The sequence below is a fragment of the Sinohyriopsis cumingii genome, chromosome 19 (genome assembly GCF_028554795.1).
Source record: "Sinohyriopsis cumingii isolate HCF-2022 chromosome 19, ASM2855479v2, whole genome shotgun sequence".
Classification (NCBI taxonomy): domain Eukaryota; kingdom Metazoa; phylum Mollusca; class Bivalvia; order Unionida; family Unionidae; genus Sinohyriopsis; species Sinohyriopsis cumingii.
The window spans coordinates 53,909,800-53,927,239 of NC_142979.1; the positions used below are offsets into that span (position 1 = coordinate 53,909,800).

The 17,440-nt window shown below is 39.9% G+C and overlaps 1 protein-coding gene across 1 annotated transcript; it reads left to right on the top strand.

Moving 5' to 3' along the window:
• The first annotated feature begins 1,278 nt into the window (after window positions 1-1,278).
• LOC149775722 (general transcription factor II-I repeat domain-containing protein 2-like) lies at window positions 1,279-2,844 on the top strand. Its single transcript, XM_089943516.1, has 2 exons — window positions 1,279-1,402; window positions 2,252-2,844. Exons 1-2 carry the CDS (start codon window positions 1,279-1,281, stop codon window positions 2,842-2,844), a joined length of 717 nt encoding a protein of 238 aa, XP_089799642.1.
• The last annotated feature ends 14,596 nt before the right edge of the window (window positions 2,845-17,440 follow it).

The following is a 17,440-nucleotide window of genomic DNA, read 5'->3' on the forward strand; positions in this document are numbered from 1 at the left end:
TTATTCTTTGTATTTAGCTCAGTTTCTCTGACATTTCTATAACTTGGGATTAAAGGAATGTAGGCTGAGGTTTGACACCAAGACAAGAAAATCCATCATGGAGTAACATTATATTAGTCTTTTGTGAATCCCTGCCAATGAAGAAATCACAAACTAGAAAGGCATATGTGGCAGCAAATCTTGACCATCATCATGCATTAATTGCTGAGAATACTTACATGTTATGCTTTATATACCTGAATGTTAGCTATAAATTTGATGCAATTCCATTATCCTACCAATCACATACTAGTCTTGGCCTGCCCAGAATCCGTTCTTTTTTAGCTTTTTATAGCATAGCAATGAAAGACAATGCAGGTCAGGCAACCAAAAGGTAGTGTACATATTACATAGAAATTCATAACAGCAGACACATTTAAATAAAAAACACCTGCTCAAAAAGGGCAAGATTTATGGGTTCCTTGCACATGTGTTGAATTGTTAGTATTTTAAAATTTGCTTTAACAACTTTATCCATATCACTACGATTTCTGCAGTGTGGCAGTTTATAGTGATGACAAGCACTGGGGCATCATGCCGCAGACATGTAGCATGATGTCCCATCTAGTCACTTTATCCTAATAAAGGCCAACCAGTCATAACACTAACCTCTTTATGCTGAGAGGGTCCCTTATATCAGGGGCCGGCAACCTACGGCACTTGTGCCAGACTTGGCATGCAGAGCGATTTTCAATGGCGTGCAGAAGACCCCCCCAAAAAGGTAATAAGTGGAAAGAAAGATTTTTTTTAATGCAAGTCAAAACAACGTATGTCAGCATAATGGCTGCTGCGCGTACTGGACGGCGCCATATCATTTTCTTAATATTTGGCCAGCAGCAGGCTATATTAGTGTGGCGCCGAAAGCGCTACACCAGTCACTGCATGCTGCAGCTACTGAGGGATGCGGCCAACGTGTTAAACGTTTGTAGTTTTATTGCTATTTCTTATGTTCTTGTATTAAATACAGTACCCCTAAAATGGCCGAAAAAAGGCAAAAACTTGATCAATGCCCATTTCAAGAAAATTGGACAAAAGAATATGGATTTATACAACAAACGGATCGTGCTGTTTGTGCTTTCTGTTGTGAAAGTGTTGTGTGTTGTATGTCTAGTGTACAAAGACACTATGAAACCAAACATCAATCCAAGTTTAAAACCTCTGAAAAGAAAAGTGAAGCCATCTAAAAGGCTATTTCTGGTTTCAATAAACAAACTTGGTATTTTGAGTCAAGCAGTTGGAATGAAGAATAAAGTTACTGAATGTAGTTACAAAATTGCTCAGTGTCTGGCTTCAAAAGGCAAACCTTTTACAGATGGAGAGTACATCAAAGAAACTTTTTTGAGCAGTGCTGAAATTCTGTTCAGTGATTTACCAAATAAAGAAACTATACTGTCTCAGATTTGAGAAATACCAGCTCCTGCAAGATCAATTGAGAGGCGCATAACTGATTTGGCTGAAAATTTAACAGTTAAACAAACGACTGGATTAAATCAAGCTATTGTATTTAGTGTCGCTCTTGATGAGAGCGTTGACTTGAAGGACTTGTCACGCCTAGCTGTAGTCGCATGATATTGTGAAAATATTCGTATTTATGAAGAGTTGTGTTGCTTGTTAGCTCTTCATGATACAACCAAAGCAGAGGACATTCTGACTGCACTCATAAGCTATTTCAAAAATCAGAACATCGAGTTGAATAAATTATTCTGTGTAACAACTGATGGTGCTGCTGCAATGGTTGGCAAAAAGAAAGGATTTGTCTCACTTCTTCAGAATCACGTTGGATGTTGACTATTAAACTTCCAGTGCATTATACACCAGGCGAGTTTGTGTGCAAAGATCTCATCACTGGACTTGCACTCTGTGATGGCAACTTTTGTTAAGATAGTCAACTTTATAGTTTCCCGCTCTCCATTGATTCACAGGCAATTCAAGTCTCTTCTACAAGAAATTGAGAGTGAATATGCAGATCTCCTGTTGTACAGCAATGTTCGCTGGCTTAGTCGAGGTAAAGTCTTGAATAGATTCATTTCTTGTCTGGAAGAAATTAAGGTGTTTCTTGATGAAAAAGAACAACATTTTCCGGAACTGAATGATGAGGACTGGCTGTTGAAGCTGATGTTTCTGACAGACATAACGACACATTTAAATGAATTGAACTTGCATTTACAAGAACAGGGTCAAACAGTACTTTAACTTTTTGGCTACTGGAAAGGATTTGCGTTGAAATTGGACATAATTTGTCGTGATATCAATGCCAAAACATTGAAGTACTTCCCAAATGTGAAGGCTCATTCAGATCGATTTACAGTGAATATAGATGAGCTTCAGAAGTACATTGAAGCACTCAAAGTGGAGTTTGCTAAACGATGTCAAGATTTTCAAATTCATGGACCCATATTTTCATACCTCATCAAGCCTGACTTGCTTGATCTGACTACTACCCAATTAGATCTGGATCTTTTTAGGTGGATGGATATTGACGATTTTGAAATGCAGCATGTTGAATTTAAGACATCAAAATTATGGACATCAAAATTTGCTGAATTGTGGAAATCTCTGGAAAGAAACTGCTCAGAAAAGTCAGCTGCTATTCTCAACTGCTGGACATCCCTCCCTGAAGCATTCATCTGTTTGAAGAAAGTTGCATTTGCTCTGCTTTCAGCTTTTGGTTCAACTTATACTTGTGAACAGATTTTCTCTCACATGAAAGCTGTTTTAAGTCCACAAAGAAGTCGCCTAACACCTGAACACTCAGAAGCCTGTGTGAAGCTGAAAGTGACCAAATATGTACCTGATATTGAATAATTAACTAAGAGCATGCAAGGACAAGGCTCACATTAATTGAGATACAGATTAATTACATTCAATTGAAGTTTTTATGTTCAATTTCTTTAATTAAACATTAATAAATTCAAGATCAAATTTATTTGTTTTAATAGTAGTTTCATATATATGAGTACTTTTATAATATATAAAAATATGGTAGAGCAGGTAGACTTATAGGAATATAGGTTGTTGGCACGCTGAATGAATTAGAAATCCTTCTTTGGCACACTATTATCAAAAGGTTGCCGACCCCTGCCCTATATAACCATTCTAATCCTCTATATTAATGATGCTTGTCCATAAAAGACAAATCTGCTGGTCCCTTTAGTACCATGTATGCTCAACAGTCATAAGCAAACTGCACAGACCCAGATATACCACTGCATAGCAAGTAGAACAAACACAGACCCAGATATGCCACTGCATAGCAAGTAGAACAAGTAACACATATCCAGATATGACACTGCATAGCAAGTAGAACAAATAACACATATCCAGATATGCCACTGCAAAGCAAGTAGAACAAACAACACAGACCCAGATATGCCGCTGCATAGTAAGAATAACAAACAACACAGATCCAGATATGCCACTGCATAGCAAGTAGAACAAACAGCACAGACCCAGATATGATACTGCATAGCAAGTAGACCAAACAACACAGAACCATATATGCCACTGCATAGCAAGTACAACAACAGATCCAGATATGCCACTGCATAGCAAGTACAACAGGACAGACCCAGATATGCCACTGCATAGCAAGTAGAACAAACAGCACAGACCTATATATGCCATGGCAGAGCAAGTAGATCAAACAACACATATCTGGATATGCCACTGCATATCAAGAACAAACACAGACCCAGATATGCCACTGAATAGCAAGTAGAACAAACAACACAGATCCAGATATGTCAATGCATAGCAAGTAGAACAAACACAGACTCGGATATGCCACTGCAAAGCAAGTAGAAAAAGCAACACAGATCCAGATGTGCCACTGCATAGCAAGTAGAACAACACAGACCCAGATATTAAACTGCATAGCAAGTAGAACAAACAACACAGACCCAGATATGATATTACATAGCATAGCAAGTAGAACAAAAAGCACAGATCCATATACGCCACTGCAAAGCAAGTAGAACAAACAGCACAGATCCAGATATTACACTGCATAACAAGTAGAACAAACAACACAGACCCAGATATGCCACTGCATAGCATAGCAAGTAGAATAAAAGCACAGATCCATATATGCCACTACACAGCAAGTAGAACAAACAGCACAAAGCCAGATATGTCACTGCATTGCAAGTAGAACAAACAACACAGACCCAGATATGCCACTGCATAGCAAGTAGAGCAAACAACACAGATCCAGATATGCCACTGCATAGCAAGTAGAACAGACCCAGATATGCCACTGCATAGCAAGTAGAACAAACACATGCCCAGATATACCACTGCATAGAAAGGAGAACAGACCCAAATATGCCACTGCATAGCAAGTAGAACAGCACAGACCCAGACATGGCACTGCATAGCAAGTAGAACAACAGACCATGATATGCCACTGCATAGCAAGTAGAACAAACAGCACAGATCCAGATATGCCACTGCATAGAAAGAACAAACAACACATATCCAGATATGCCACTGTATAGCAAGTAGAACAAACAGCACAGACCCAGATATATCACTGCATAGCAAGAAGAACAAACAATACAGATCCAGATATGCCACTGCATGGCAAGAAAATAACAGATGCAGATATGCCACTGCATATCAAGTAGAACAAACAGCACAGACCCAGATATGGCACTGCATAGCAAGTAGAACAACAGACCATGATATGCCACTGCATAGCAAGTAGAACAAACAGCACAGATTCAGATATGCCACTGTATAGCAAGTAGAAGAAACAGCACAGACCCAGATATATCACTGCATAGCAAGAAGAACAAACAATACAGATCCAGATATGCCACTGCATGGCAAGAAAATAACAGATGTAGATATGCCACTGCATATCAAGTAGAACAAACAGCACAGACCCAGATATGGCACTGCATAGCAAGTAGAACAACAGACCATGATATGCCACTGCATAGCAAGTAGAACAAACAGCACAGATCCAGATATGCCACTGTATAGCAAGTAGAAGAAACAGCACAGACCCAGATATATCACTGCATAGCAAGAAGAACAAACAATACAGATCCAGATATGCCACTGCATAGCAAGAAAATAATAGATGCAGATATGCCACTGCATAGCAAGTAGAGCAAACAACACAGATCCAGATAAGCCACCGCATAGCAAGAAGAACAAACAACACAGATCCAGATATGCCACTGCATAGCAAGTAGAACAGACCCAGACATGCCACTGCATAGCAAGTAGAACAAACACATGCCCAAATATACCACTGCATAGAAAGGAGAACAGACCCAAATATGCCACTGCATAGTAAGTACAACAAACAGCACAGACCCAGATATAACACTGAATAGCAAGTAGATCAAACAACACAGATCCAGATATGCCACTGTATAGCAAGTAGAACAACAGACCATGATATGCCACTGCATAGCAAGTAGAACAACAGACCCATATAAGCCACTGCATAGCAAGTAGAACAAACAGCACAGACCCAGATGTGCCACTGCATAGCAAGAAGAATGACACAGATGCAGATATGCCACTGCATAGCAAGTAGAACAAACAACACATACCCGGATATGCCACTGCATAGCAAGAAGAACAAACAACACAGATCCAGATATGCCACTGCATAGCAAGTAGAATAAACAACACATACCCAAATATGCCACTGCATAGCAAGTAGAACAAACACATACCCAGATATACCACTGCATAGAAAGTAGAACAGACCCAAATATGCCACTGCATAGCAAGTAGAACAAATACCACAGACCCATGTATGTCACTGCATAGCAAGTAGATCAAACAACACAGATCCAGATATGCCACTGCATAGCAAGTAGAACAGACCCAGATATAGGGACCAGCTTCGCACTGCTAAAAGAGACTGCCTTAAAGCTGACAGGCTTTGGCTTTCCACAAGACTCACTATTCATAAGCAAATCTATGAAGCCTCTAAGAAGAATGTCACAAATATAGTCCATGCAGCGAAATCAGCCCCACACTACTAAGTTCATGGAAAGTTCCAGCTGCAAAGAGCTCTTCAAGATTACTAACAAGCTAATGTCAAGGAACAAATCTACACCACTTCCAACTACCTTGTCTTCAGTCGACCTTCCGGACATGTTTGCAAATTTCTTCCGTGACAAAGTACAAACCATTCGAGATAAGCTTGACACCACAATTTCAATTGACTCATCGTCACCAAACAGTTGGGATACAGAATTTGAGCGGCAACCATTAGCAGCATTTGAACCTGTCTCTATGGATTTCGTATGTACAATCGTGATGAAGAGTGCACCAAAGTCATGTGAACTTGATCCAATTCCAACATCACTGCTGCTTGAGTGTTTAGATCCAGTATTGCCTTCGCTAACTGATGTTATTAATACCTCTCTCTCATCCGGGGAATTCCCATCATTTTTCAAAACTGCCATTGTAAAGCCTCTGCTGAAGAAACCAACACTAGACCATAATGATTTAAAGAACTACTGCCTAGTTTCTAATCTCCCATTCATATAAAAAATCTTAGAAAAGGTTGTTCTATACCAGCTTGTATCTCATCTAAATTCAAACAGTCTTTTTAGCAATGTACAATCTGCATATTGTCCTTGCCACAGTAGTGAAACTACTCTTCTAAAAGTAGTTAATGACATTCTTTCTACATTGGATAGCGGAAAGATTACAGTCCTCACCCTCCTTGATTTGTCTGCAGCATTTGACACAATAGACCATGATATATACTGTGGTTCAAGTCCTACTTGGTCAAGAGGACACAAATTGTATCGGCAAATGGAATACACTTCAGCCCAGTTGATCTATGTTGTGGTGTTCCACAGGGGTCTGTTCTTGGACCTGTTCTCTTCATTCTGTACACTCAGTCGCTCTCAAGTGTCATAGATCATCATCATCCAATTGTACGCTGATGACACCCAAATATACAAATCTAGCCACACAAATGAAGTTGATGCTATCATCCAAGGTGTAGAGAGGTGCATTTCTGATGTGAAATCATGGATGACATGGAACAAGCTGCAGATGAATGATGATAAAACTGAAGCCATTCTGATCACAACACAAAGACTTTCTCATTCACATCCTTTACCTCAAACAATAAATATCAGCAGCACTAACATTAAATTCACACAATCAGTACGAAACTTAGGTGTTACTTTGGACAGTACTCTCACCTTGCACCAACATGTCAAGAACATATGCAAGGCTGCATATCTTGAGCTGAGAAGTATCAGCTCAATTTGTAAATATCTTTCAGTTGATGCCACTAAAACACTTGTGTGTTCATTAGTACTTTCAAGACTGGACTATTGTAACTCAGTTATGTCTGGTTCATCTCAATATCTGCTCCAGAAACTTCAAAAAGTTCAAAACAGAGCTGTTCGGATCATACTTAGAGTACCACTATCAGAGCACACCTCCCCGCTGCTCTGTACCCTACACAGGCTATTCATTCGATCCAGAATCAAACACAAAATTTGTTCTCTGTGTTACGTTACACACCAGCAAGATACTTACGCTCCTCTTCTGACAATCGTATACTCATTATTCCCACTATGAAAACAAAGTCATATGCACAGCGTTCTTTTGCATACCACGGCCCAGCAACGTGGAATGAATTGCCCACTGAACTTAGACACAAAGATACAGTGATCACATTCAAGAGGGCTCTCAAAACTCACTTATTTGGACTGCATGAACAAACTTAAAGATCTAATAATGTTTCCTACCTTAAATATTCTCAGCATGTTTTTTAATGTTTTCTAATTTCATGGTGTTTGTTCTTGTAATCATATCATTATGTTTTTTTTATCTTATAGGTGTTGTCTAATGTTGTAAAGTGCTTCGAGCTTCTAAAGATTAGGCGCAATACAAAGTCCTCATTATTATTATTATTAGCATTATATGCCACTGCATGGTAAGTAGAACAAATACATACCCAGATATACCACTGCATAGAAACTCGAACAGACCCAAATATGCCACTGCATAGCAAGTAGAACAAACAGCACAGACCCAGATATGGCACTGCATAGCAAGTAAATCAAACAACACAGATCCAGATATGCCACTGCATAGAAAGAACAAACAACACATATCCAGATATGCCACTGTATATCAAGTAGAACAAACAGCACAGACCCAGATATATCACTGCATAGCAAGTAGAACAAACAACACAGACCCAGATATGCCACTGCATATCAAAAAGAACAATACAGATCCAGATATACCACTGCATAGCAAGTAGAACAAACGACACAGACCCAGATATGCCACTGCATAGCAAGTAGAACAAACACAGACCCAGATATGCCACTGCATAGCAAGTAGAACAAACAACACAGACCCAGATATGCCACTCCACAGCAAGTAGAACAAACACATACCCAGATCTACCACTGCATAGCAAGTAAAACAGACCCAGATATGCCACTGCATAGCAAGTAGAACAAACACATACCCAGATCTACCACTGCATAGCAAGTAAAACAGACCCAGATATGCCACTGCATTGCAAGTAGAACAAACACATACCCAAATATGCCACTGCATAGCAAGTAGAACAAACAACACAGACCCTGATAAGCCACTGCATAGCAAGTTGAACAACAGACCCAGATCCAGATATGCCACTGCATAGCAAGTAGAACAAACAGCACAGACACAGATATGTCACTGCATAGCAAGTAGATCAAACAACACAGATCCAGATATGCCACTGCATAACAATTACAATAAACAACACAGGCCCAGATATGCCACTGCAGAGCAAGTACAATAAACAACACAAGCTGAGATATGCCACTGCATAGCAAGTAGAACAAACAACACAGACCCAGATATACCACTGCATAGCAAATATAACAAACAACACATACCCAGATATGCCACTGCATAGAAAGACCAAACAACACATATCCATATATGACACTGCATAGCAAGTAAAACAAACAACACAGACCCAGATATGCCACTGCATAGCAAGTAGAACAAACACAGACCCAAAGTTAGATGCCACCTAGGTATGTGCAAGGCAGAGTGATCTACCCTTGGTATAGGGATCGGTGGCAAATTCCGTGAATATCTGTCACAACTTCCACTCATGTTAAAAATGAAAGATTATGCAAAAGCGAGAATCAACTTTTAGAAGATAGCAAAAATATTTAGTAAATTATGTTTCTCCGACAATAGCTACCCAATCACATTACATTAGGAATATTTGCACTTTACGTTACGAATCCAGCCCTATTAAAACACAAAAATCATCTTTTATGTCTATTTAAATAGAAAAAAGGCAATGGGTTTTTAAGTAATGTGACTGGGTAAGTATTCTCAGAGAAACATAGTTTACTTACAATTTGCTTTCTCCTTTGGGGGCCCCAATTGGCCAAGTAGTTTTAAGTGCTCACCGTTATGGATCACTGCCCTCTCACCTCTGTCTGCATGGGTTCAAGTCTCAGGTCTGGCTAATGTGGGTATGTGAAAAAGCTTGCCAGTAGCTTCTCATGGGTTGGTGATTCTTTCCGGGTTTTCCTGGGTTCTTCCTCCACCATTTATACTGGCTGCCATGTATAGCCTATCTTGTGCTGAAAAATGGTGTTAAACCCTACAACAACAACTACTTTCTCCTTCGAATACACTCCTGTCACAGTAGGTTAGGAGAATAAGTAATAGGAGATGATGATGAGCATCTGACTACCTCACGTATCCTAGAGAAGAATAGCTGGAGTCCCCATGTGAATGATAACCCTTTATCCTAATTACGTAACACAGCCTGGAGGTATATTGACCTGTGATCCTAACATACTGTTAACACATTAATCCCTAGCGACGAGTTAATGGGGCAGGAGGTAGTAGCCTACTGCCGAGCTCTGTAGCATCATGGTCATGCACGATACCCTAAAGTGGGTGGCATTACAGAATGGCAAACAGATGTAGCTCTACAATGATACCAAATAATCTGGAATATCTAGTTGCACTACAAAAAACAGAGGGAAAAACCTCATTTTTTGGACCTAATTTTTTTCTACCAAAAATTCGCCCGTGGTCGGAATTCAATTTTGTGTCTGGATTTTAGACTTTTTGGTCTCAGATCTAAGGCAAACCGGTATGAACTGCATACAGACAGATGAACCTTTGCAAAAACTAGGATAAGATGGACATCTGGAATAAAGAGTGGTCTCGATACAAAAATAATGGCTCCATTTAGCACAAAAAAAATAATAAAAAAATCCAACTTTTACCCTTCTGCTCACACACGAGCCAAATAGCCAATGAAAAACGATGTTTCTAACACAACCTGGCAGTATGTAATTGAAAGATCACCTGGAATTTGGTGTTTTCAGATCTATTCAGAAATAGCTTTCAAAATGTGTTTCCTACTCGAATTTCAGGCGAAAATGACAAAAACCTCCAAAGGTTAATCTGTTAAAAAGATAAATATTGAAATCTTATCAACAAAATTTCACTGGTGCATCCAGCAAAGCCAATAGGCTGTGTTGATTGATCTAGTTGGATCTGGTGGCTGTCTGTGCTGTCTACCAGACTCAAGGTTTGCCTCTGCTACGCTAAATCTTGAATCTTGATGAATACTCGTGAAGGTTGATTCTGCATGCAAGCCACAAGCTTCTATTATATTTCGGATCAAAATATTGCGTTCTAACACAAAGCTCACAGAGATGGCTTAAAGCCTCTGAGCAGCAATCTTCGTGAGGTGACTGATCTGGTGAGATGTCCGAGTACACCAAGCATACAACTCACTTTTCAGCCATGAAGCAAGAGCTTGAGGAATGATATCCTGTGTTCTGGCTCAAAGAGGAAGGAAGAGGCATTTGGATGTGCCACAACTTGTCTCAGCATTTCAAGTAGTGCTTGAGAGCACAAACAGGATCTTGCATGGCTGCTGTTTTCAACCTGTCTATGGAAGAGGGCAAGCAAGTGATGACTTGTTGGTTACCAAGAGACGGTAACCTATTTTGGGCTACAAATCCTGGTTGTGTCAAGAGAACCACTGATCCCTCCGATCTGAACTGAAGAGAGTTCAGGTTGACATAAATGACATGCAGCTCTCATATCCTGAAACTATCAGGAAACATAACTTGCATGACAGAGACTTTGGTTACGGTAATTTGTGGGCAAGAGGTTTGAACGGATTCTAACTGAGCAATGTTGAAACCCAGGATTGGTTACATTTGGCAACACAGTGACAGATTTTGGTTGATTGAGATCAAAAAGGTCTAAACAACTGAAAAGTCTATATCCTGACCAAAATCATGTCTGCTATGATGCCAAATGTGTCCAATATCATGGTGCAGTAGCTTTTGACAGAGATTGGGACCAAATGTTTCTCTTAAAAGAGCTAGAGAAAAAAGTTGGCCAGTTGAGGGATTGAGGTATGGAGAGGGACGAAGTTGATGGCATTGCATCATTCCCTGAAAACAGGCCACTTTCCCTCATAAGCCTTCAGAGTAGAGGGCCTTCTTGCTCTCAAGATTCTCTCCACAATTGAAGGTTTGAATTGTTTGTCACACAAGGTTGTCCCAATAAGAGCATAGCATGTAGAAGAAGAGGATGGTAGGGTAGGGAAGGACCACCTGTGACTGTGGTTGCTGAAGAATATTCGGACTGGCCGGAAACTACCTGGGCATATCTATCTCTAGAATGAGTAGATCAGCAACCCAGGGTTTTTCCCATCTGAGAGGGGCTATCAGAATCATCTTGCCATTCTGACTCTGTAACTTTTGGATTACTTTAGGTCTCAGCACTGTGGGAGGGGAGACAAATGCCCACAACTCCTCAAAAGTGATTAACAATGCATCCATGGTAGTGAAAGTTGGCAACAGGTGGGCACCCCAACCGTGTGCACTGGCATCGGTACCAACCATTATTGCCACTTGGAGCTTTTCCAGCGCAATTCCCATGGTCAGCCAACCTAGACTGCACCGATGACACAGGAATAACTGAATCTTGGATGTGATCACGACTGTTTGATCAAGGGGACTTGAAAAGGGTCACCCTTGTGTTTGCAATGTCCATATAAAAAAGGTCTAGCAGGATCAAATCCACTGTCACATTGAATAAACTGAGGAGTTTCAAAACTCTCTCACTGAAATCCAAGTCCTATTGGAAATGGACTCAACAAACTGGATAATTCTGAATACGGGAACACAAGATAGTCAAACCACATTCTGGTTGGTTAAAAATTCCATCTCCAGATGGACAAAATTCTGGAATGGATGGAGGTCTGACTTTTCCAAGTTCACTAGAAATCCTGGATGATCTAAAAGAGAGGAGATCGTTCCTGCCTTGGGGTGGAATAAAACTTACCATATGTTTCTGGAGGATGTCATCCAGTTACGCTGCCATCCTTGTAGATGACGTCAACCAGAACATGATGACGACCTAATCCATGATTTCGGTAGAAGCCTAAGGGCTGATGTTGAGGCCAAAGGGTGAACTTTGAACTGATAAACTGTGGTAAGCAAAAACAGAGCAAATGTTCACGACTTGCCATCTCAATCTTGATATGGTCGTGGCAACTCTAGTCGATGGTGGTTCTCAACTTGCTGTTTGCTTTCCGAAAAGAAAAAGCCTTGCATAAACCCCAGTGATTGTGGTCTTTGCAAAAGTTCCACTGCCTTTTTTTTGTTTCTGGATGAGTGACCGTATTTTCTGTTGTAGAAAGGCAACCCTCTCCCAAACTGAAAGTGCATCAGTGAAGAGGGAAGAAGAGAGAGGACTGTTGATGAAGTAAACCCAAAGCCCCTCTGAATGAACTGGATACCCCCTCCCCGTTCTGAACTCAAAATATGGTTTCATACTGCCTCTGTACCATTGCTTTCTAGGGATTGATATTGGTGCATATATAACTGCGATCCCCTTTCCTGAACCCCTTAATATACCTTCACATTGGCAGGGGATAAAATGGTTCCAAACACCCATGTGGGTTGAGCGGCAGAGTGGAGGGGCAGTTCCTGAGCCGCATGCATCCGAACTTCCACTATCCTTCCTCGAAAGCAACAGCGACTCAAACAGGGTCGTCCAGAAAGGGAGGGTATTACAAGGCTTGAGAGACAGGGGTCGCAGTCATGCAACGTGTCATATTAGAGGTAAAATGGCCAAACCATCAAAGTATTGGCCTTGGTATGGTGAGCAGCCCTGGTTACCGACCCTAGTAATCCTGTAAATTATAGCTGGCTGGACCGATTCAGTGAAAACGTTCCCATGTTGGAACTGCTGGATGACCAGTGATGATGCTGTTTTAATATGCATTAGATCCAATGGATCTGGTACAAACTCCATGTGTCTGGACTTATAGGCCCAAAGACCGTGCTTGGACATGCAGGGTGACTTACGCCCACTGGGCTGCCTAGAATTGGGGAACACTACCCCAATGAATAGGAGTTTGCTGGGCTGTCTGCTTAAAAGGTCTCACATGCTGGACAGTTGGTGAAGGCTGGACAGCCGGTAACTGTGCACTGGTATAAGGAGGTGGATCCAACTGATCTGATACTAATCCCATGTGCACCGACTCACAGGTCGAAAGGCCATTCTTGGACATGCAGGGTACTTACACTCAACGGGCTACCTAAAATTGGTGAATACTTCCCAAAGAGTTGGTATTGCCAACAACGAACCATATATTGTCTCTGTTCACTTATTCCATCTTTCCTTCCTTCTATGCGTAATGGACTATGCCTCTGAAAATGCATTTCATGTATTTTATAAATATTTCTCTGGAAACAATACAAGAACAAAAGAATAGATAAGCAAATCAGTATGCGACTAACTAGCTAATATGGTAGCCCAGACTTTCTTTGCTCACATATTACAGATGCTGCATATCAAAGACAGTGTATACTTAGCAGAAACAAAACACGAGTAATGGTAGGCTTCCATTCTCTGAAGTTGCCTAAATAGCATTTAAATGACATTCTGCTGAAAAGACACAAGAGAAAGCAAAGCATCACTTAGAAATTCATCAAGTTACCAACTCACTAATATACATATATTCCCAATTACTAGCGAAGGAATTGAAAAATTCAGTGTTGCATTCTAAACTTATAGACTATGCTTTGAACTTATGCATTTCAAATATTTAGTTGACCATTCTACTGAAACTACACAAGAAGGGAAAAATTGAAATGCAGTATGCTAAAAACTTGCTAACACCAACTCCATTACAAACAAAGCAAGCAAAAAAAAGTAAAAGTCACGCTAAATCATAATGACCCTGCAGAGGTCAACGATAGCATGGTGTGACATGGTCTTAAAAGGACAATGTCCTAAAGGTGACAAAATCACTCAAATTTGGCAGAAATTGTAAAATGAATATATGATTAATCCACACAATAAATCCAAAAGTAATGTTGAGCAAGTCAAATAGAACACAAAAATAGTTTGGACTGTCGGAAGATAAACTAGAGGATATCATCCAGTAAAGCAGTGAAGCTAAAAACTAGTGACATCTGGTGGTACCAAGAGGAAGTAATGGGAAAGAGTTATTACGCTTTGTCTATTGAAACTGACAGAAAAATACAAATTTTTCTTTTAGTAGGGCTGGATTCGTGAGGTAAAATACTAACATTCCTAACATAATGTGATTGGGAAATGTATTTGAAGAAGAAATATCATTACAAGTTGGGGGGAGTTTTTAACTTTTAAGGAAAGCATCCTCCATCTATACTTCCAATCATTCTCATCCTAAGCAGACAAAATTCTGCTTTTACCATTTTCAAACAATCTGTCATCTTCACACATTTAATGTTATTAAGGTACTTGCATGTATAGTCTATGCAACTTCACACTAAGTTCACTCACAAACACAACACCCACTCACAAGTTTCTTGAACTGCAGTATTTGTGAAACGCTGTATATGATATAATCTCCAAGTGAATAGCATTAACCTCAATATATTTTCACTTTTCGTTTATAACAAATACCTCTTAATATTTGGTGATGGCTGGTTTCTTCTCACAATTCAGAGAGACAGAGAGAGAGAGAGAGGGAGAGATTCAAATATATCCATGGTGATATAAACCTTTTTACTACGTTTTATTGAAATCACTTGAGAAATATAGTCAAGAGAAATAATCTCAACCAACCAAATGCAATATATGCAGATATCACTTGTCACTGAACCAGAATTGTACATGTTTCTTACCAAATTCAGTGGCAACACACTCAACCAAGCAGCCAGTCAGATACAAGTATGTCTCACAGATATGTGTAGAACTTATAATAATCAGACTTGTTCAACAGCTTGTCGTGATTATATCAGTCTAGTTAACAACTTGGATCAAACTCTGATTAAAAAAATCCCTAGAGTGTTGACATGCTCAATGAGACAGATGCAAGATCACTTCGTTAATATTCATGGATCTTGATCATTAGAGTTCACGATGATATAATGTACATATTCATAGTCGAATCAAAATCGGGTAAGAAATATGGCCTCCAGTCTTTACAAGCTCAGTCAAGTAGATGCAATATTATATTAATATACATGGAGCTTGCTTATCACTGAATGTCTCTGTGATCTTGATTATATAAGCACATATTCCAACTCCTTGGTACAACAAGCTCAGTAACTCAGGTGCATGATAATGTGTTGATCTCACTCATTATGAAACTTGTTTGAGATCATGATGATACAAGCACATATTCCAAGTTTATTAACATCATCTCATAAATATGGCATCCAGTGTGGTAAAAAGCAGCTAACAATCAACAGAACCATGCCATGAACAAACTTGGCTTTACAACCTGGTGAATTAAAAACCATGACACGGTTAATATCATTGTTGCAGAGATTGTTGAGTGATGCAATATACAAACTTGACCAGGTACAAGAATTTAGATTTGAATTTACTGAATTGCATTCCATGAGTTATTAACATGGAAACAAATGAATTCTATATATAGTCAAGTGGCAATGATGCAAAAATGATGTCTATTAGGTAATGAAAGTGATGGATTTCTTCACAAAGTTGTATGTGTTTCTTTGACAATTAAATTCTTTTAACTGATGTGTTGCACAGAATTCTCAAAAATTATTTGTTCACAATGTTTATTAATACCACTTCCATTAATGAAAAGAAATGATAACTGGAGATATCAGTGCACCAATATGAGTTTGTGTGAATTCACTGGTCTTCATCCGTTAAGTTCAAAAATGACCATGACATACCTGACCAATTTTGTTTCCGAGTGTGTTTGATCAGGCTAATTAGTGTGCTCTGTGACACACTTGAAAGGAGATATCACTTATGTTTGCCTGATCAATGGAGTATGTGCTATTTGTCTGAGATTTACACTGCTAAGCTTCTGCACTGCCTTTGTAGTTCTCCTGCATTCAAAATCTGTAGCTCCATCAGATGGTGCAATCCTGTGTGAGATCTTCCCAAGACATGGTGTCAATATTGACATGTTTCAAGGATGATTTTGAAACATTTCTTCTGACCACCCTTAGATCGTTTTCCGTCCTTCAGTTCACCGTAGATCTTTGGTAGACATTCCTCCAAGATCCTGGTGATGTGGCCTGCCCATCCCAACTGTGATTTCATTAGCATAGTGTGGATGCTTGGAATGCCTGCTCAAATAAAAACCTGTCCTGCCATCTTATTCTCATCAATTTCATCAGGCAGCCCAATGACAATGGTTCAGCATCTTGGTATGGTGTCTGTATACTGTCTAGGTTTTGCAAGCACAGAGTAGGGTCAGCAACACAATGGCTCTGTAGACCTTAAGTTTTATTTGTACACTGTTGCCTCTGTGCTCCCACACATCTGCACATAGTCTGCTAAAGTATATACTTGCTTAAGCAATTCTGGTTGTTGTTGTGGGGTTTAACGCCATTTTTCAGCACGATAGGCTATACATGGCGGCCAGTATTAATGGTGGAGGAAGAACCCGGAAAACCCCGGAAAGAACCATCGACCCACGAGAAGCTACTGGCAAGCTTTCTCACATGCCCACATTGGCTGAATCTTTGACTCGAACCGCCGCAGACAGAGGTGAGATGGCAGTGATCCGTAACGAAGAGCGCTTTAGACCACTCGGCCACTCGGGGCCCCAAAGCAATTCTGGTATTGGTTTCATTATCAATATTGATGCACATGACATTGTACTACCTAGACAAGTGAACTTGTCGACTGCCAGTAGGGTTTCGCCATTTACTGTGATGGTAGGCTCTATGTACGGCTTTCCTGGTGTAGGTTGTTGCATCACCCGTCTTCTTGGTACTAACTGTATTCACTACTGTATTAGCATAATGGAATTTGTGTTTGCTAAAACCATGAATTTAAACTCCCAACATAAGATAATCCTTTTGTGGATATGACAGGAGCCCTTCTTCTGTTCATGAAATTAAGTACCAAACATAAT

Excerpts from the sequence above, each read along its gene's own strand:
- LOC149775722 (XM_089943516.1), top strand. The coding sequence starts at position 1,279 with ATGAAGAATAAAGTTACTGAATGTAGTTACAAAATTGCTCAGTGTCTG. Across the intron at positions 1,403-2,251 it reads CAGTGCTGAAATTCTGTTCA|GATTTGCGTTGAAATTGGAC; the intron begins GTGATTTACCAA and ends GCTACTGGAAAG.